General features: G+C 46.0%; 1 protein-coding gene across 2 annotated transcripts; it reads left to right on the top strand.

Annotated features, from left to right (window-relative positions):
• Positions 1 to 1,098: 1,098 nt before the first annotated feature.
• On the top strand, positions 1,099 to 17,233 carry LOC129329364 (uncharacterized). Of its 2 annotated transcripts, XM_054978903.1 has the most exons (7): positions 1,127 to 1,185; positions 1,933 to 1,992; positions 3,250 to 3,466; positions 4,212 to 4,415; positions 6,502 to 6,628; positions 9,412 to 9,992; positions 13,914 to 17,233. In XM_054978903.1, the coding sequence occupies exons 3-7, from the start codon at positions 3,332 to 3,334 to the stop codon at positions 16,908 to 16,910; spliced, it is 4,044 nt and encodes a 1,347-aa protein (XP_054834878.1). In that variant the 5' UTR covers positions 1,127 to 1,185; positions 1,933 to 1,992; positions 3,250 to 3,331; the 3' UTR covers positions 16,911 to 17,233. The 2 variants fall into 2 exon arrangements, with proteins under 2 accessions (XP_054834877.1, XP_054834878.1); XM_054978902.1 differs by lacking the exon at positions 1,933 to 1,992 and having other exon boundaries at positions 1,099 to 1,185.
• The last annotated feature ends 4,852 nt before the right edge of the window (positions 17,234 to 22,085 follow it).

The following is a 22,085-nucleotide window of genomic DNA, read 5'->3' on the forward strand; positions in this document are numbered from 1 at the left end:
TCAGACCAATTATGCTCACTCAGTATTACATTAACATTATTTTTTTCTTTTCATATACTGTTCAATTCTTATTCCCCCCCCCCCCCCACCACCTCTAAAGCTGGGGAAAGCGCAGATGAGGACCGTCAAAATGATGAAGGAAACCTCAATGATAAAACATTGGGAACTTTTTAGTAGAAAAATGACTCCCTGGAGGTGGTGAAGAACACGATAAAAGTTTATAAAAATTATAGTATGAAGAAAAATACAGATTCCCCCCTCCCTCCTTGTTCTAAGAGGCTAGAATTCATGTCCATCAAATGAAGTTGACCTGCAGACAAAAGAAAGTTATTCACGCTCCATATAATTAACTTTTGGTACTCATTGCCACAAGATGTAGAACTAGGCATTAGTTTTAGATAGTTTTGGGGGGGAGGGTTAGACAAACTCCTGAGGGAATATGGTCTATTCAGTGGCTGTTAGCCATGACAAAACCTCCACGTTCAGCAGCAGTCTACCTCTGAATCACCAGTGGCTTGTGAGGGCAACTATAGGGGGAGATTTTGACCTCCATACTTTTTTCTGGGCTGGGTGGCTTTCCAAAGGCTGGCTATTTCGGGAAACAAAATGCTGTACCTTTGCTCTAATCCAGCAGAGGTCTTGGTGGAAAGGAAGGTGGTAATATCAACATCACCACATTGCAGAATTGTTGTAAATAAAAACAATTTTGATCAGTTAATTTGTATTGGCAGCGCAACACATTTTCATATTGAAACAAGATTCCCCAGCTGTATTATTCACACAAAACAAGAGCAGAAAGAATTGATTCCTATGGGCAGTTGCCCTCGCAGCAGAGGGAAACAAAGATGGCGCCAAAAGTAACCAGGAAGTCTCATTTCCAGACAAAGGAATCGTCCCTCTTTGTATTCTTGAATGTCTCTATAGAGGTGCCGCGGTGCCGCTCTACCTTCTTTCCTATCGATGGTAACCCCCTCACACACTTCAGCGGCGCGCCCCAGAGTGGCGGGTCATTCTGATGATGGCCGGATCGGCGCGCTCTATGGAGGAAGTAGCCTGCGTCGCTTCTCGCCCCCCGCAACTCTATGGTGCAAGTTGTTTCCACTATGGCGATGCTCTAACCAAGGCATCTCTATGGCGAGCACCCTCACCCCTCGCCCTTTGCGTTTACAGAGAGCCGCCGGCTAGGTAAACTTGAGTATGCAAAGAATGGGCATGCTGTGCTGCAAGCGGAGAGTTTGATTTGCAGGTGGGAGAATTCGGGGGCGGGTGCTTGGAGTCGGTGAGGGTCTTTGATTGTATTTCTATACCCCCTGCCCGCCTTTCAGCCGAAACCATTGAGTTCCCGGAGGAGGTCACAGCAGTAATTGAGAAGGCCTGCAAGCATCCTCTGAAATAGAACATTTAGTCTGGGCGTGCTGGAAAGGGTGCCTGGCTGCTCCGCCTTTTCTCCTTCTCTCTCTGATTTCAGTGGTGCGAGATCGGCTGTCAGAGCATCCAGCTGTAGTGGTGGAGTGAGTTAAAGGCGCGTGGGTGGAGGGAAGGAGTGGTGTCTGAGGGTGTGTGCGCTGTGGTTTAGTGGAGGAGCCCGTTGCTTTGCACGCCCAAGTTCTGGAAAGGATCTTTCGCTGCTTCTAGAGGGGTAGGTGTGTTTGCCAGCAAGTGCAAAGTAAAACAGGAGTCTAGTGACCCCTTAAATAGCAGCATAGGTAATCCACCCTTAATTTTGGGGGGTTGAGACAGTTTTTGGGATTTGGAGGATTTTGGGATTTGGAGAATTAATGTCAGTCATTCCCCCCCTCCCCCACAAACCCCCTGCTGGTTCTCTGGCTGTCTTGTGCAGAAATGTCTTAGGCTTTGTCTGCTTATGTTTGCTTTTGCTGTGCTCTTTTTGTGTATATTATTTACTTTATACTTCACCTTTCTCCCCAACAGGGACCTAGAGCGGATTACATAATCCTCGACTCCATTTCCTCCTCACAACAAACCTGTGAGGTAGGTTAGACTGAGAGTGACCCAAGGTCACTGAGTAAGCTGCAGTGGCAGAGCAGGGAATTGAACTTGGGTCACTTAGATCCTAGTCTGGCACTCTAAGCACTACACTACACTGGTTCTTTGAGATATATATCATTGAGCTGTATTTGAAATAAAAGAACTATACTAAAGAACTATAAGCCTCAAGAGTATTCCTATCCATAGAACATTAACAGTACAATCCAAAGGAAAAGGGAACTCTGACTCTCAAAAGCTTACACCTTGAAAATCTTGTTGGTCTCTAAGGTGTCACTGGAGTCAAACCTTGCAATCCTAAACAGAGTTACGCCCCTGCGTGTCCATAGAAGACAATGGACTTAGAAGGGTGTAACTATCCTTAGGGTTGCAATGTAAGCCAGTTAGCAGTGACCTAGGGAGTATACAATGATTTTGGCATCTTTATAGAGCTGTCTTGTTTTCTAGTGCTTAATATACATAATCTCGGACAATTCTTTCAACAACCCGTAAAGTATTATTGGCATGGATCTAGCCATCGATGCATGACAGGCACGCAGAGATTCCCCTCTTCTAGTCCCTTTCAACTGTCAAAAAGATCATTTGGGGATACCAAGATTTGAGTATAGAAATAACCATGTAGGTTGGTGGCTGAAGTGAGGAGGGATGGGGGAATGAAACTGACCTCTTTCCTCAGCAGAGCTTTCCTTGTGTAACAGGAAGTAGAAGTCTCAGTGAGAAAGGCGGACTATAAATAACATAAATAAAATAAATAATAAATGATTCAACCCCTGTGTCCTTCCTGACTCTAGCACGCGCACACACCCCACACACACACTTGGGCCTCTGTTCCTCTACGAGGGTCTTGTAATCCTGGGAATAATCTGTCTGGGAGTCAGAAGGTTGTGCAGGAACAGAGAGGAACACTCTGTGTCCCGTACTTGGAATGGTTAGACCCACATCATTGTGTCCAAATAAAAGATGGAGGAATTCGCTTGAGAAAGAAGCCTATCCAATGAGTTCTTGACAGATGTGAGATTTGAATCAGGGCCACTTGATCTCATAGTTGCTCTGCTACCTGGCCTTTGGTAGTGTTTTGTTCAGGGGGGAAAAAAACAACTGGAATTTTATGAGGGCGATGCTATTTGATAATAATAGAATGCATTCCCACTCTGAAAACTCAGGTGGTTGGAGGAATGTGATATCCATGGTTATGTGCTAGAGCAAGCTCTGACTTTTGGGATTTCTCTCTCTGTCCCTCAGAGAGAAGCCCACTTTTGTTATCCAGAAGAGTAAAGGGACCCTTCAGCTCTGAGTGGAGACTTCTCCTGAGCAGGGTATAAAAATGGAAGCGAGGAAGGAAGCAGGAAATGGGAGAAGCGAGGAATTCTGGGGAAGAATTCGACAAACCCTGGAAGAGGCTGTGGTCAACTCAGATGTACAGAACCAATCATACCAGCAGGCTGAGGGGCCCCGAGAGGTTTGTTACCTGTCTGTCTAGATGTGTCACAATGTTATCCTGCACTTCCTCCAAGGAGCACAGTGGGCTTACTCTCCACACTCACCCTTTTTAATCCTCACAGCAACTCTGTGAGGTAGGTTAAGCTAGTGGTCTCCAGCCCCTGGGATGGGACCCTCAAACAGGTCATGGACACACACTTCCTGGGTCACGAGCCCTAGATTTGGTGGCAGCAGGCGGGAGGGACTTTTTGGAAGGATATTTTGCTAGTGTGCATGCATAGAGAGCAACGGTGTCATGTCTCCTGCATGCAGCAGGACCATAAGACAAGATCTCTTGAAAATGGAGAGGATTCCTTTCCAGCATGGGCAGGTTCAGAAACCTTCCTCCCTTCAAAAACTCTTCTTGCTCTCCTGCTCTAGCATGGCCCACCCAATCCACATCCCCCCTGGTGATCCGCCAATGGACTCGTTGGGGCCATATGTCTGTATCCATCTTCCTGTCACATGATTCTGTTGTCACATAATGAACTGCAACTTCCTGTCATATGCTTGCCAATCATTGAGTATCCTGCTGATTCCTAGCAGTTAACGCTGGGTGTTGAGTTTATGAAGTTTGAAGACCCTTGGGTGAGGCAGAGAGAAAGAAATTGGCCCAAGGTCACTTTGGGCTTTGTAACTGACAGGGGATTTGAACCAGACTCTCCCTCACTCTTAACCATTATACCACACTAGTTCTTATCCTTTGTGTGTGCTTTTGCCGTCAGTGGCTGCAGGCAGAGAAGCATGTAAAGAAGCAGATACTGGAGCTGGTGGTTTTGCAGAAGTTCCTGGCTATCCTTCCCCAGGAAATGCAGTCCTGGCTCAAGAAATGCGACCTTCAGACTTACGACCAGGCAGTGGCCCTGGCAGAAGTTTTCCTGTCAAGGCACCAACAAGAAGAGGAGGAGGAAGAGGAGCGAGGGGCACAGGTGAGAATTTGTGGACCTGAGGGTTCTGAGAAGTGATGAATGTGCATGAGAATAGCCCATTCTGTTGAGAAAGCTTCAATATGGGTATGGCTAAAGCCCAGAGGTTGGTCTCGGTATATCTGAGATTGCACCACCCCTTGAGGCTTTGCAGACATGAACCTGGTCAGTCCTCTGGACAGGAGACCTTTTGACAACCTTGCATTAAATTGTATATACCCGCCTGCTTGCAATCTTCTGTCAGTCAGGTAGTGTTCTAGATTAAGTTCTTGTGAAATACCTGGCTGCTAGGAGCCTTCATTCTCATTGGTTGTTCTAGAGCTTCACATTACGCAGCTGTTCCTGGCTGGTGATGCTGCTGCTATCTCTTAGGAGGCCAGTTAAGACACTTTTCTTCTGCCAGGAGTTTAATGGCCTTTGTAGGGTTTTCAGTGGCTACCTGATTGTTGGTAGTAATGACTAGAGATGGGCACGATCCCAAAAAAATTAATGATCCAGCTGATCGTGGATTGGTGCCGGCGATGATCCCGAATTAACGACCCGCACTGAGCATCTCCCGTTCCCGATCCGTGGACCGTGGATCATGGAGGCAAAAGTGGAGGGGCGCCCCGCTGTTCCCAGCGATACAGGAACAATGGGTGATGCTGGCGGCATCTGTGTTTGTGTTTGGCCATCTGTGTTTGACCGTCAGAGCTGCCTATCGGTTTGCAGGGATGAGATTGGAGTGCCCATGGCTACAGAACACCCCCTTCCCCCTCCCCTGGGTCTTCTCCCAACTTGTGACTGCTTTGCTGCTCCGTGGTTGGAAGGAAGCCCTGCTGATCAAGGAAAGCTGGGCTTCCATTAGGGTTTCCAGGGCGACAGAAGGAGGGCAAACAGAGCTCAGGCATTCCCCTGGCTCCGTTGCCAGGGGAATAGATTGCTGGCGCCTGAGTGTCTGGATCCCCGATCCGAGCCCGGATGCCCCGATCCAGGCCCCTCCCGATCGTTGGCCGTGGACGATCACGATCCGCCGGGTCACAATCGCGCAATCGCCATTATCGTGGGTTTTTTTCAATCGTAATGCGGATTGTGCCCATCTCTAGTAATGACCCCAGCTAAGAAGGGTTTCTTAAGTTGTTTTTACTTTAATTGTTTTATGGAGTGGGTTTTTATTTTATAAACTGAACTAAAACAAAAGTCAAGAGACACTTCAAAGCAGGGATCTCCAGCATAATGCTTGTTGGAGCCATGGTGTCTGCCAACACCTTTCCTAGTGCCTGCTGAGTGTTTTTTAAAGTGGGCAGCAAGGCTTCTGATTGGCCATTGGAGATTTGATTGTCTGTGCAGATTTTAAAAAATGTTGTTTTGGCAGCAGCTGCCATCACAGCAGAAGAAGTGTGAAAGTAAGCTACGACAGTCATTTTATGACTGGCTTTGCATCCTGAGTCAGCCATTTTGTGACTGCTCCCACCACACTGTGTCAGAATTCCAAAGGTGCTCACAGATTCAAACAAGTAGGGGATCCCTGCCTTAAAGACTAGCACAAATTTATTCCAGCATCAGCTTTTATGAGTCAGAGCTCCTCTCATCAGGTGCCTAAAGTATACAGATTAGGCATCTGATGAAGTGAGCTATGAATCATGAAAACTTATTGTGGAATAAATGTTAGTCTTTCAGGTGTCTCTGGATTCTTAACCCATCTGGAATTATTTTAAAACTGATTTCTTATATTGGCTGTCATACAGTGAATTCCCTTTATTGTTTTTCAGCATAAAAGTAGAGAGAGCCAGTGTGGTGTAGTGCTTAAGAGCGGCAGGACTCTAATCTGGAGAACCAGGTCCTCCACTTGAAGCCAGCTGGGTGACCTTGGGTCAGTCACAGGCTCTCTCTCAGAGCTTTCTCAGCCCCACCCACCTCACAGGGTGATTGTTGTGAGGATCATAACACACTTGTAAACCACTCTGCGTGGGCATTAAGTTATCCTAAAGAGCGGTATATAAATTGAGGAGTGTTGTTGTTATAATTATTAATACATTTGAAAAATAAAATAAGTGATCAGGCATGGTAAAACAAAAAAAGCTTTGTGTGATTGTTTTCTCCCCAACAGCGGCCAGTGGCCTTTAAAGATGTGACTGTTTATTTTACCGGGGAAGAATGGGCTCTGTTGGATGCAGGCCAGAGAGCACTCTACAGAGACGTTATGGTAGAGAATTATGGGAATGTGGCTTCTCTAGGTAAGAATCTGACCTGCATGTGGGTGTTGTGGGAGACCTGTGTCCCTCTCCTTGGATTTTTGTATTGTTCCACTGGAAGGATGCTGACAATGAAATAATTTATTTCAGTTGTGTGGCATTTTCAAGTCAGGTAGCAATGACTGGGTTAGTTAGTCACCAGTGTAAACTTATCCATAATTAAGTTTTTAAGTCTTAAGTCTTTATGGTCAACAACTTTTAACCATTTAAAACCTAACCAAGAACTGACAGTGAAATCCTAAGCAGAGTTACTCCAGTCTATGCCCCTTGTCAATGGCCATATGGTGGTTATGAGAGGAGAAAAAAGATGGGGAATGTAACTCTGAGGCAGCTATATGCTGGGCGTACGGATTTATTATCTTTATTACTATACTGTAGTGGTATGCCTCAGGTACATTTGCAGCTGCAATGACCCCTTTCCTTAAAATGTCAGATTCCACACTCTGGCCCCTCCTCGTCTCTTTTAAATCTCAAACCACCCCACTCAGGTAAATGGGTAACTTAAAGGGGTGACTCAAGCTTGAATGTATGCTGGATGCCCCCAAAGGTCTCTTACTTGGGCCCATGCTAGAATTATCTTGCAATTATTTATGAGGTAAGTAGGAATCTCTTTTCCATAGATAGTTGACTGGATAGAAAAGATACCAATGGAGCTAAACAAGAAGTTTTTATTTAACAAAAAATAATTTAACAGGGTCTTGTGTGGAATGCTTCAGTTTATAATTTGAAACTGGATCTCATCTTCAACTCAGAGGTTACAACTTTCCCAGAGAACGTGAATACGTTGTAAATGAGCCTCAGTTAGCATAACTGAACACTGAGGGGAGATTTGGTCCCCCTTTCTTCAGACAGTTTACTTCAGCTTACGAGGTTTCACTGGAACCTTTTAATGCAATTGACAGAATCCTCCACAAGTTCAAGGTTGCCCTTTCAACACACAGTTCTCCTGTCCTCAGAACCTGTACATGTAAGTTTGGTATGGCAGGCCCTTAACAGAATACCTTTTTGTCCAAATAAAAGAAACCTTCTTCCCTGAAACAACCCCAAATAAAACCCTCATGTTCTTATCCAGAGCCCCAAATTTCCTGTCTGAGGAGAAAAGTTTTTTCTCCTTCCTTTTAAAAATGAGGCTTGCTCGCTCTTTCCCATTCAGGGGAGCTTCATGGCCTCTGATTGGCTGACAAACACTTGGATTTGCATGAAGCCAAATTCACCAGGATTGGTTCAGAGGCCTGATAGAAGTGCTACTGGTGAGCAGAAGGTCCGACCCAGGATTTAAGGTGTCACCTGTTCTGGATGGGGTTGCACTTCCCCTAAAGGAGCAGGTTTTTAGTTTTGGGGGGGGGTGCTCTTGAATCTAGGCCTATGGCTGGATAAGCAGTTGGTAGCTGTGGCCAGGGGTGCCATATACAAGCTTCGACTAGTTAGTTAAAGGTGTCCTTTCCTGGGCAAGGAAGATTTGGCCACTGTGGTACATGCCCTGGTTTCATCTAGATTAAATTACTGCAATGTGCTCTATGTAGGGTTACCCTCGAAAAGTGTTTGGAAGCTTCAGTTGGTGTAGAATGCTGCAGCCAGGATGCTGACTGGAGTGGGTGATAGGGAACATATCACTCAAGTCCTGGCGTATCTACACTGGCTTCCATTTTTTCCCAGGCACTATTCAAGGTGCTGGTGCTGACAGTTAAAGCCCTATACTTGAAGGACCACCTATTCCCTTATGAATTTACCCAGCCATTGTGGCCATCTTCAGAAGCTCTGCTTTGGGAGCATCCATCTTCTGAGATTAAGTGGATGGCAACTTGGGAGAAGGCCTTATCAGTAGTGGCATCAAAATTCTGCAACTCTTCCCCCCCCCCCAGGGTGATTTGCCTGTCTCCTTCTGTTGCCATCTTCTGCCAGGGGTGAACACTTTTTTATTTAGCTTAGCTTTCCTTCAGTGATCCCTCCTCCTTCCCCAGTATTTTTACGGATATTTTTATCTTTTAAATTGTTTTAAAGATGCATTTATGTGTTGGTTTTAATGGCTTTAAGATGATTTGTATGTTTTAATTTGTTCACTGCCTTGGAGGCCCTGTGAGCGCAAAAAAGGTGGTGGCGGTGGAGATCTTTTAAATAAATAAATACAGGATTAGTGTAGGATTAAATAATTTGTTACTCTTTGAACTGGACATAGGTCAGGAACCACTGAATTCTATCCTACAAGGTATTTGAAAAAAATTTGCTGGCGGGCAATGAAAACAATGGGCTTCTTTGGATGTAGTGACAAGCTGACACTAAGCTAGAATGGGTTCAAACCTTACTGAAAGTGTACATGTTTTGCTTTTCTTCCCTCCTCCCATCTGTGTGGCACAATGAAGGAATCCTGGTTTAAAACAAATTTTGGGTCCTTGTAACGGCTGTGGGCTGCGCTGCCTGAGGGCCAATCGAGAGTTGAAGAAGATGGCCCTGAGGGAGGGTTGGGGGGGACTGCCATGCCTCAATTCTAGGTTTTTCAGAAATCTCCTCCGTTCCCCAGTGGGAGCTCCCTCAGCTCCGGGACAACCTTTAAAAACAAGCCAAGAGATGAGCTGAGGAGGATGTGCCTGGAGCCTCTCCAGGTGGCTGTGGAGAGGCTCTGGAAGGGTAGTTCTGTCACCCTCCCTAGTCTGAGTCCAACACTCTAGGCACTGTGCCATACAGTGGTTCAGTGTTGGATTGGAAGGGAGGAGGGGTAGTAAATTCTGTGGGGAATATTGCTCATGATGTCCCTAATTTTGTCACAGGATATAATACCCGAGTGCAGGAATATGAGGAGAATTGTTGGCGGAAAAGACCAGACCAAGCGGATGTTGAAGAAAGATTTCTAGAAGGATCTGATGGCAAAAGTTTCCAGGGCCCTAAAATTAAAAAGATGGCTGGAATAGAGCTGGTGAGAGACAGTCACCTGCATGACCATGTGGAGAGAAAACCCGAACTAGCCTTCATCTGGGAAGATGATGCTGAAAGTTTAGAGTTGGATGAGGGATTCTTGAAGTGTGAAACAATGCAGACAAACCAAGACTTTCAGCAGTGCTCTGAATTTGTCAAGAATCTACACTTGTCAGAAAAAGCTTATATTTGTTCATATTGTGGGGAAACATTCCAAGGAACTGCAGCCTTGCTTGTGCATGAGAGAATTCACATAGCAGAGAAAATATATAAGTGCTTGCAATGTGGAAGAACTTACTCTCGTCACTCCGACCTCTTCACGCACCAGAAGAGCCACGCAGGAGAGAACCCACATCAATGTCCTTCACAGTGTGGCAAATGCTCCAGTATGAAACCCCTCCTGGCCACGCATCAGAGACCCCATCCAGCAGGGAAGGTAAGCAAGTGTCCCAAGTGTGGTAAAACTGTTGGAAGCAAACTGGAGCTCCTTCAGCACAAGAAAATCCACGCGAGGGAGGAGCAGAACGAGCGCTTGTTGTCATTAAAAACAACAACTCTCCACTCTCTTCAAGCAGTTGGATTCGAAACCTATGCCACTTTAGAGACCAACAAAATTTTTAGTATAGTTCTGCAAACAGAAATTTAATGCAGCAGGAAGAAAGCTTCTACTCCCCCTCTTCACTTGCTGTGTTGGCTCTTGTCTTTGCAAGGGGTTTTTAACAGAGGGAAGCCCCCCGAAACGGCCATGGTCCCCCTGCAGTTAGAAGTGGTGCGGTCCATTCCATCACCTCAGCATTCCCACCCCCGCCCAGTCCTGCATGTTTAATCCTGGCTTCTAAATTGCTACAAGACTTCTTTCTGACTTTTATTAAATGTGGTTGGGTGGATTGAACGTTGACTATAATCATGCTCAGTGTGTGGAAAGAGATTCCATTAATGCTCTGTCCTTCTCTCATGTTTAGATACTTATTCCCTGCTTTTCTCCCCATTGGGAACCTGTTCTTTTCCTTCCTCTTACACATTTTCTGCTAGAAACTCAGCAAATTTGCACCCCCCCACCCAATTTTAGGAATTTGAAGCTTGAATTGAAATTCCTCTCTGTCCTTAGGGAAATTTGGATTTTGAGTTTGAGCAGGTCCACATTTGACCTTGAGGTGCTGCTCCACACAATAAGAAACCTCTGGGGTGGGTGGGGGGTGGGGTGGGGGAGTCACAGGCACCATGAATTCCGCTAGAGGAGTGATCCTTTCTGTTTGCACAATACCTTTCTTGAAGGAAGCCTGGGTTTTAATTAACATGATAGTAGGAAGAATTTAGAACAGTTGTGACCAAGCAGGGTTTTAGCTTCCTGCCCCATACCATTTTTTTCTGTCTGAAACACCTGGCTGTATGGGATAGGGCCCATCTTAGTTGATGGATCTTTGATCATACTTTGCTTTGATTTGTATTTGCAGTCCAAACACTATAGAGTCGCCCCTCAAAAACTTAAAACGTTACTTTCAAAGAAGGTCTGAGAAGGGCTACCAGAAGCTGTCTTCACTCCAGCAGGAGCAAAAAAGGTGTGTGGGGGGGGGGGTACAGAGCAACTTTGCGACATCACTTACATTTTCACCGAGAAGTGGCATCAAATCGCTCTAGGAATTCCCCACCTTCTGTGATAACATCTGTACATATTTGGGGTTACAATCGCAAGTGACCTTGCAACGTTGCTCCCCCACCCTCTGGGGGTGTCTGGCAAGGAGAAGCCAGCATGGTGGAGTGCTTAAGTATCTTGGGCTAGGATCCAGAGGCAGTGAGGTTGAATCCTGACTCTGCCATTGAAGCTCAATGGGTGAACTTGGGCCAGTCAATCTTCCTCAGCCTCACCGACCTCACAGGTACGTGTGGGGTGGGGGAATGCTTTGGATCTTGTTGGGGAGAAAAGTGGGATGTAAATGTTCAAAAATTAAAGAAGACTGAGTTCAAATCCCACAAAGGTCAAGGACTCCTCAGCTACCGATCGATTTTAGGTTAAGAGTTACTAACTTGTTTCTTTCAAAACTTAGTATGAGTGAGCATTTTGTAGTGGTTAGAATGTCTGACTTGGACCTTGGAGGCCCCGGCTTAAATTTTCACTCTACTAATGAAGCTTGCTGGGTGATCGTGGGCCAGTCACACACTCAAGACAGGTTAAATGTCCTCACAAGGTTGTTGTGAAGATAAAATGGAAGAGAGCAGAAAGAGGTAAGCCACTTTGGTTTCCCTTTCATGCCTGGAGCAGCAGCTGGTCTCAGCACCTCCAAAAGAAACCCTTTCCACAATTGCACATACACTTGAGCTATCATCGCTCTTTTCCACAGTCCACCAAATGTTTGTTCTGGAATTTTTTGTCTCTCACTAACTTGTATTTTATCCAAGAACCTAGGAGTCAGTAAGGTATCCCCTTCGTATGCGGCATGTTCCAAGTAGTGTGGCTGTTTGCAACTGGGCAGTTGTTATCCTGCCTAAGCTGATATTGCCCAGGTATTTAGTTAGTCCTTTTGGAATCGCACCTGGCACACCTATCACCGTTTAAATAACTGTTGTATGCTTCTCCCAGAGACAGTGAACTTCAAATCTTAGATTTTGTAACTTTTCAGTCTCCTTTTCCTCATTTTGACTTACCTGAGATTGCCATATCAGCCAGTTTGACCTTCTTACTTTGAACCACAGTAATATCTGGAGTATTGTGTTCGAGCTTCTTCTCTGTTTGGATTTTGAAATCCCACAAGATCTTAACCTTCTCATTTTCAACAACTTTTTCGGGCTTATGTTCTCACCAGTATTTCACAGACAGTGGCTTGTACTTTGTGCATAAATTTCAGTGCAGCATTGCAGCTACTTTATTGTCATGCTTTTTATAGTCAGTTTGTGTGATCTTACTGCACCCACTTTGAGACGGTCAGCCATTTCATCCACCTTGTTATATATTCTACATTTACTGTCATTCATGGTCTTTTCAATTTTTGCTTTTGTACAGTTAATGTTCTTGTGCGGCTAATATAAATCCTTTTACCTCTCTTTTTTTCAATATCCCTTGAGTAGCCATTTCCAGTTGTTGCTCTTGTCGACTTTATCCTCAGTATTCTTCTTGTATTGACCGTGTAGTGGTTTACTTTGCCATTAATGTTTCTTTCCTAGATTTGTCTTTTGTACTCTTAATTTTTTCTTCTCTGCAATTGTCAACCAGCATCTTCTCGTTCTTGCTTTTGATGTAATCATTCAGTAGTGTCACTTTGAAGCTGCGGTACGTGATTGGCTCTCACGATTCTCCTCGTTTTGCAATTTAGTGCATCCCATTTGGCTTGAGTCCAGTTTACAATTCCAGCACCTGATGGCCCAGGTGTTTTTAGCATGAATCGTATTTCCACTGTTTAGTTTCAACTTGACTATTTTGGACCCTTTTTATGTATTCAGCACATTTTTTCACTATTGTATGCTGAATATCATTAGCTTGCGATATAACCAAATATTTGCAGTTTTCTTCATTTCATTCTGTTTCCATCCACAAGTTGTATTCTACCTGAATCAGTAATCTTGACTTGTTTTATTGATAGCATTGCACATTTTGCAGTTCTAAAGTCCATAGCTATATCTTGGCGACTGCTTTCTTCTGTGTCTTCTTCTTCTTCTTCATTTAAAATATTTAGCAAACTTGAGTAAAAGCAGTCTTGAATAAAAAGATTCTGCAGCAGATTCCTGTGCACACTGCACACATATAAAACTTCAAGATTTTTTTGTTTAATGTAACTAATTTTGGCAACACTTAATGTGCTATAATTCATTTAATGATAATACATTATTGAAGAGTTTGGTATGGTTCTCATAGGTATCATGTTTCTGTTGAAATAATCCACATCCTTTTGTTTACTAAAGGACTTGCCTTCTACCTGCCAGTTTTACTTTTGCTGACTTCTCAAATTGCAAAAATTAAGAAAAATGGGATATCATGTATTTCTCAAGTATTTGATATTCCCCCAGAATTCTGTCCCCTGCCCCCCAATCATGTGTTCAGTCTGTGGCTTCAAAAATTTAGGATGCTTAACATTTCTAGATACCATAAATGGCAACTTGTATTAATTTAAAAAAATTATAGCCTACTTTTCTCCCTAACAAGTTATCACAGGATTCTCCCCTCTTCCGCAACAAGCTTGTGAGGTCAGTTGGACTCAGGGACTGAGCTTCCACAGCAGAGCAGGGATTCAAACCATGGTTGTCCTAGTTCAACATTTCTAACCACTATCACATGCTGCCTCTCAACTGCAATTCTGTTTACAGGCAAGTACAGCATCTTCTCTGCTCCCCGCTCTGCTTAACTGTTTTCCTCTCCTTCTTTCAGCTCTCCAGCTCAGGAATAACAAAGAGGTCAGCCACCATCGAAGAAGTTTCACGAGGAAAGACAGGTCGCTCTGAGCGAAAGGAAAGTGGACCAAAGAGGTATCGGACCCGCGGACGGATGATGAAGTCAGGCAAGGGGCGGATATCTGCAGATGGAGCTAGAGAACACAAAGCACTGGCTGGTGATGCATCACAATTGCCCTTCCGTTTTGGAAAGGGAAGGAAACTTGCTGACTCCAGTGGCGGTGCAGCGGACGAGGCATTCTCCTTGGCTGACCAGTATCTCCCTGTTGAGGAGCCTGAGCCCTCCTCCGATGACGACTCCCCTTCCTCGCCTTGCAGGTCCATTGGCAGCTCTCTGGATTCCTCGCAGAAAGATGACCATGTGGTCCAGACTCTGGAGAACCATGCTGGCATCGATGGGGGAACGCTCCCCATTCTGCAGCCTGAACATGCTCAGGGGCAGGAGGGATTCAGTGCTGAACATGACACACCTTCAGTCAGCAGAACAGACAATGACAAGGACCCAGTTGCTGGAGAGATGCGTAATAGTAACACGGGAGATGCTGAATGCTCTAATCCACCGCCATCATTGACATGGCCAGACCCTGCACCCAGGTTGCAGTCTGCTCATGGCAGTGCCCCCCTCAGTTTCCACACAAACTTCCACCAGGAGAAAGAGGCAGAGTCGATGCAAACTCCGCAGACTTTTATTCGAAATACTGCGAGTGAAATCTGTGCTCCTGCAGAAGGATGTTCGGCAGTCTCTGGCATCTTTATGCGGCAAAGGAAGAATGCTTCCTATGTGTGGAAATTCTTCCGCCGTGCACCCAACGATAGATTTGTAGTTGTTTGTCAGGAGTGCCAAGCGAGGGTTCGTCTCGGGAAGGAAAATGGATGTGGAAAGGTTGGCACTTCAGCGATGAGGAAGCACATGGAAGTGCATCATTCAAACCTCATCCCTCAGCAGCGGTGCGTTACTGACTTTGCAACAGCCAGTGCAGCTAGCAAAGGTGCAGTGGAAGGCTCCACAGCAGACCAGATGTACCACTCTCCAGGAGGACAGTCTTCTTCGTCAGCTTCCCTGATGTGTCATCAGGTTACTATGGAGGAATCCTTTTGCCTCAAGGCCCCCTTTGGCGCATCGAGTCATCAGGCAGCTCATTACACCTGTGGCGTTGCAGTGTACATTGCCGAAGCCATGCTTCCATTCAGCACAGTGGAGGAAAGATCATTCATTGAACTTTGTGCAACATTTGCGCCTCGTTGGAAGGTTCCCTCTGGACAATATTTTGCCAAGAAGGCAGTTCCATGTTTGGTGGAAGACATTAAGGCAGCAGTGCGCCGAGGCATGCGGGGTGCTGTAGGACGGGTTGTTCACTTCACTAGCGGCATGTGGACTAGCAATCAGGACACGTCTTATCTGTGTGTCACTGCACACTGGGTGGGGTGCAATGCTGTGGGAGCCCTAGAACACTGGGATGCTGCTCTGGTTCTGGAGCCATTGACTCAGAGGCCTATCGCGAAGAGCCTTGCATCTCGGCTTCGGTCTGTGGTGGAGGAGTGGTTGTCTCCTCTTGATCTGAGGCTGGGGAGTGTGACGACCAACAACGGCGGTTCAGATTACCTGAAGGCTTTCCAAAATATGGCCTTTTGCCACATTAGATGCACAGCTCACTGCTTGAACCTGGTGGTGACGGCGGCTTTACGCCTGGCACCAGCATGTGTCACTGAGGTTGTGGACCTGGCGTGTAAAATTGTCAGTCACTTCCACCATTCTAGCAGTGCACAGGAAGCCCTGAGAATGATTCAGGTGAGGAGGGGCCTTCCTCAGCATAGACATCACCAAGAGGTTTGCACTCAATGGAACAGCACTCTACACATGCTTCAGAGACTATGTGAGCAGAAGGAAGCCATTAATGAGTACCTGCAGGAGAAGGACTACAGCGACCTCCATGTTCGCCCTGATCAGTGGATTTTAATGCATAACATTGCAGATTTATTGTACGCTTTTGACGAGTGCATGGGGCTTTTGAGCCACAGTGATGCCACGCTGGGGACAGTTCTTCCTGTAATCCATGTGATAACAGCAGATGTTGAGGAGAAAATAGAGTCCTTTGCCAGTGGCTCTGTCACATCTCTATCGTCAGTGGCCTTTGGGAATGTGGTGCTTGAGCAGCTCACCAAAACCAAGCAGTTGTGTGCCATGTCTGTCAGTGTTACATACCATGCAGCCACGTTTCTTGATCCACGGTTCAGAGACAAAATCAGGATTTACCTGGGGGAGAGGGCAGAAGAGAATTATAATGCGATGCATGCCTACATTTTGGAGCAGACCACACTGTACTGCCGGGAGAGAGCTGCGAGCATGCGGTGTGCCGGGACCGTGCTGGGGGAAGAGATCTCATCCCAGGACAGGCTTTTATTTGAAAGAGCTCTGCAGAACAGCCAAAGCTCCGTCTTCTCAAGAGGAGTCCTGAAACTGGGTCTCTGCGGTCCTACTCCCCGTGTGGTCAGACAAAGGGCGTTCCTTGAGCAGGAGCCAGAGGTCAGTGCCCGCCAAGAACTTGAAGCGTACATTGGGGATGATATTCCAGTGGAGTTCTTACTGCCGGACAGCAATCCGTTGCATTACTGGGAAGCAAAGTGTGGCGTTTGGCCCTGCTTGTCCTCTGTGGCCATTAGCACACTGGCCTGTCCGCCGACTAGCGTTTCCTCTGAGCGCCTTTTCTCCATTTCAGGCAGCAGCGTCACAAAGCTTCGGGCACGGCTGTCTCCTGCTACTGTTTCCACTCTGTCCTTTGTACGATCCAATAGGAAGTGGATTCCAAGTGAGCACTGCCCTCCAGAATGCATTGGTGACGATTATGCACCCTCTCAATGGGCTAACACCACAGTGGCAACGAACAGCGCAGATGAAGGGGAGGATGCTGCTTCCATTATACTGGAGCTGTTTGTACCCGATGAAGCATCCTGTGGGGTGGAGGAAGACATGTGATGGTTATTGTTGGAGCCTGTTGTGTGTAGTCTCAAATAATATATTCTTCTCTCATGGTTTATGAGAAAATCCATCAATCAGTCAATGCATGCTGCTTCCCACAGTGCTGGTCCCCTCCCACTGCATCGCCTGCCTGAGAGTACTCATTGGTATTCACCCAAGGAGAATCGGGGCCCAAGGGCCTTCCCGTGTCTTCTTTTCTACGTATTTTTCATCTCTATCCCCGGGTCAAATCTCTTAGCGATTTCTTGGATTCTTAGTGGCTGATAGCAATTCACACAAGTACTGTGGTTTGTATCCTATCCGAAATAAAGTTTGCTTTGAACAAAGTTGCTCCCTCTCACTAAGGGATGATGGTTTAAGAGGTTTTTATTCATATTTATTTGTTTAAAAGATTTCTATACTGCCTTTCTAGCCAAGGTGTATGAGAAATCTTATAAATATACAATAAACAAGCATTGTTTTCCAATGATAATGACAGTAGGTCACAATGAATGGTCATTATTTAATGAGGGCTAAAAGATAACAGTGAGATAAAGTTGTATTGGGGGGAGGTATGTGTAGATGAGAAGGTTATGTTTGGAGGGGGTGGAGTTTGGGGTGGGCAAAGAGTTCAGCATGGGTGTGATGCCATAGGGTCCACCCTCTGAAGCTGCCATTTCCTCCAGGGCCATCGTTCTCGGTAGTCTGGAGATTCTCTGTACTTCTTATTCTGGGAAAACTCTGAGTCCCACCTGAAGGTAGTCAATTGTCGAGGAAGATAAAAGGGAAAACATGCACACGAATGCAAAAAGTGAGTTGTTGGAGGAGCAACTTGTAGTTATAAAAATATTTCCTGTTCTGCTGCTAACCTTGTCAATCTATTTCCAAGATTACCCCAAATAAACTATCCATCTTGGCTCTTGGTCAGTAGAACCAACATTCTGGGAATGAATCATCATGGAGCAGTCTCATTTATGTCCCTCTTGGTGAAGATTTTAATAAAGGGTTCTTCTATGGGCTAAACTGTGCTAGGGTGAATCTGGGGTTAGGTGGCTTCTCACTTTACTAGGAATAGCAGTATTTTCATCTCACGTCTCATCTCATGTCTCATATGTTGAAATGACAGGCAGGACTCCTCCGTCTGTGAAATTGCCCGTATGCCATAGGCAAGGGTAGGTGGGCTGTATCTGCTGACTTCATTTTAGAGTCTCAGACTAGGGTCTTTGAATGCCCCACTCTGCTGTGGAAGCTTGCAGGGTGACCTTGGGCTACTCCACCCTCTCTTTCTAATCTACCTCACAGGGCTGTTGTGCGGACAAAATAGAGAAAAGGGAAAATGTTGTAAGCTATTTTGTGTTGCCATTGGGGAGAAAAGTGGAGTACAAATCAAGTAAAAGAAATGTTTGCTGGTGTTCTGGTCCTCCACAAGGAAAAGTACAAAAAAGGGCCATCAAAATGATGTATAGATTGTTGCAAAACCTCCTCTAAAAATTAGTATGGAAATGGATTTTTCTCAGTGAGACTCAAGGTGGATTGCACAGTGTAACTCAACACGATCAACAGCTGGGACATTCAACAAACAATACAATAGGGTATAGAGTGCAGAAACCCGAAAACAATCAGGAATCTAATACAGAGCTGAAACAATGTCGAAACAAAACATAAGCGATTTGACATGACATAACAAATGAATATATTAATGATAATATGTTAATAAGTTAACGATAGGATGTTTTGGAGGTCTTTCATTGATAGGGTCACCATAGTTCAGAGGTGACTTGACACAACACACACACTAAATGAAAGCGCCATGTTCAGAGGCAGTGTACCTCTGAATCACCAATTGTTTTGGTTGGGGTGGGGGAACAATCCTGGGAGGTTTTGACCTCCAATCTTTACTTGGCTTGGGGGGCTTTCAAAGACATATGGCTGGCGACTCAAAGCTGGACCTTTGGTCTGATCCAACAGAGCTCTTAGGTGGAAAGAGCTACACTGCAAGACTGTTGTAGATAAAAGCAATCCTGGCTAGATCTTTTCTATTGCAAGGCAATGTATTTTAATACTCTTATTTATAGTCCAACTTCTTGGTGAGACTCAGGACATATTATATACAGTATATAAATCAATGCTGTCAAACAGCATAAAACAACCAAAGAACAATGAAATATGACAACGATCACAGAATTAGGGAGCAATGCAAACAACAAACTAAGTGGGTATATTTTAAATAATACAGAAAGTGGAGGTGCTGTAGCATAATGGAGAAGCAGTTGAGATGTGAATTAGTACTCTGCCGGTTCGAATCCCTCTACTCTGCCATGACCTCAGCAGCTGGCTTTGGGTAGGACACTTCTCTCAGCCCCAACTTCCCAGCTGTATTGTGGGGTTAATAACACTGACTTTGTCTATTCTGAATTGGACACTAGTCTGTCTAGGACAGTGGTATATGCAGGGCTTTTTTTCAGCTGGAATGCGGTGGGAGTTCCGGAACCTCTTGAAAATGGTCACATGGCTGGTGGCCCCACCCCCTGATCTCCAGACAGAGGGGAGTTTAGATTGCCCTCCACTCCACCACTGTCTGGAGATCAGGGGGCGGGGCCACCAGTGATGTGACCATTTTCTCCTAGGGCAACCCACTGAGTTCCACCACCTCTTTTCCCAGAAAAAAAGCCCTGGGTATATGTAAGTGCAGTAATTGATACCATGTAAAGACGGTGCAGTAAAAGCAGCAGATCCCTACACTAAGCATTGTAGTCGACTACAATCCCATTCCATTATAAAGGTGCCCTCTGTCCTACCCTTCCACTGTAGTACAGCTCTAATGCCTTCATAAGATTGCCCTACTGAATATTACAATTTTGCGCATTCTGTAGACTGAGCGAAGTGGGGAAACTTCCTGACCTCTTCAGGCAGGCCTTTCCACAAAAGTGGAGTCACCACACTGAAAATAGGATAGGAGAGTGGGTTACTCTATGAGTAGCAGTCAGTTTTGCCAAGATCCAGGTGAGGCCTGAAGATCTCCCTGAATTACAGCCAATGACAGAGATTAATTCCCCTGGAGCAAATGGCTAACTTGCCCTTGGCTGAGCCTGTCAGCAGGGGGCCACAAAGATGGCGCTAAAGGCACCAAGAAGTCTCATCTCCAGACAAAAGAGTCATCCTTCTTTAAGGCGTCTCTAGATGTAGCGTGCCACCACTCTATCTCCTCTTAGATCTATGATGAAGCCTACACCTTCCCTCCCAATACTTTGCAGCGAGGATAGACCGGAAGTGCTAGAGAGCGGTGTGTCCACTGGGGCGGCTTTATCCCCATGGCAACGCCGAGGGACCAGGGCTCTCCATCACAGCGACGCTCTATCCATTGACATCTCTATGGCGAAAGCTCTCCTCCTGCCCCCGCTCTTTTTTGCCTTGCATTGGAAGCGAGCCGCCAGGAAAGTGAACTTTAATCCTGGAAGTGCTCAAGGATCGGAGGCTGCGTTTGCTGCAGACTGAGAGTGTGCATGTGGGAGAAGCTGGAGGCTGGTGGTGCTTGGAGCCGGTGAGGTTTTAAATTGTATATTTTTAGACCCTCTCCTTGGGTTTCAGCCCAAAACTCTGGGTTCCCGGAGCCGGTCGCAACAATTGAGAGGGAATGCAAGCGTCCACTGATATGTAACTTTTGGCCTGGGGGTGCCTGGCAGCTGCCCCTTTCCCCTCTGACATCAGTGGTGCGAGATGGGGTCTCCGCGGGAGCCAGGCATCAAGCGGAGTTGCATGCAGGACTGGCGGGAGTGATGGAGGAGCGTGTGCGCGCTGTGCATCAGTGGGGCAGCCCCTCCTCTTTCCCGGCCTGATCTCTCGCCTTAAAGGAGCTTTCTCTGCTTCCAGAGGGGAAGCAGTAAAAATCAAGAGGAATTTAGAGGTGGTTTAAAGACTAGCAGAGTGTAGCAGAAGTCAGAGGTTGCTTCATCAGATAAACTTCTCCACCCGAGACTCTGAAGGGCTGTTGCCAATCAGAGGACATTATAATCTGGAATCTTCTTGTAGGCTGCTGGAGACCCAAAGGGGAAACAGGACCACTTCTGGACTAAATAATAATAATAGCAAGTGTGCTCATATACTGCTCTTACTGACAGCTTAGTGCCTCAGTCAGAGCAGTGAACAAGGTCACTGTTGTTATTATCCCCACAATACAGCTGGGGAACTGGCACTGAGGGGAGTGGCTTCCGCCAAGGCCACCTGCTGAGCTCATGGCAGGATTCAAACCAGCAGAATGCTGACTCACAGACCAGCTACTTAACCGGTAAGGTGTAGTGGCTGGACTAATGGTCTGATCTAGCAGGGCTTTTCTTCTGTACTTGTCCCAATGAAGGGAGCTTTGGCTCTTGGAAGCTTATACCCTGAAAATCTTGTTAGTCTTTAAGGTGCCGCTGGACTCAAGTCTTGCAGTTGTACTGCAGACCAAGAAGGGTATCCACTTGAAAGGATCACTTACGGTGTCATGTAATGTTCCCTTTTTGCTTGCAAATATGTACGAGGGTACTCATTCAGGCTGCTGCTCCTCAGTTCATAGTGCAGAGATGGGTGCGCTCAAAATAACATCTGTTTATGAACAAGAAGATAGAGGGATGGGAACAACTGGTTTTGGAACAAGCAAGCTCGTACAGTCTCTACTTTTAGCCAACTGAGCTAGATTTCTGTCCTATGAGACTAGACCAATTTGCTAAAGTAAACTGTTCCATTATAATACATACAGTGAATATAACACCAGGGGTAAGAACATAAGAAAGCTCAGCTGGATCGGGCCACTGGGGTCCGTGTAGTCCAGTATCCTGTTCCGCATACTGGGCAACCAGTTACTATGTAGGGCCAACAACAGGCCGTAGAGGCCAAGGCCTTCCCCCTGATGTTTCCTACTGGCACTGGTATTCAGAAGTTCACTGCCTCTGAATGAAGAGTCGCCATGGCTAGTAGCCACTGACAGGCCTCTCCTCCATGAATCTATGTAATCCCCCTTTAAAGCTATCTCTGCCTGTGGCTTTCACTACATCCTTTGGCATCTTAATCACTCACTGTGTGAAGAAGTATTTCCTTTTGTCCTTAAGGCTGCAGCACAGGAGATTCTCTCCTGCTACCGAGAGTAAAATGGCGGCTTGCGGTCGATTCTGAGGAGGGGGCAGAGGGAAGCTTATCCTAACTTTCAACCAACCC

This window comes from Eublepharis macularius, chromosome 4, assembly GCF_028583425.1.
Source record: "Eublepharis macularius isolate TG4126 chromosome 4, MPM_Emac_v1.0, whole genome shotgun sequence".
Taxonomy (NCBI): Eukaryota; Metazoa; Chordata; class Lepidosauria; order Squamata; family Eublepharidae; genus Eublepharis; species Eublepharis macularius.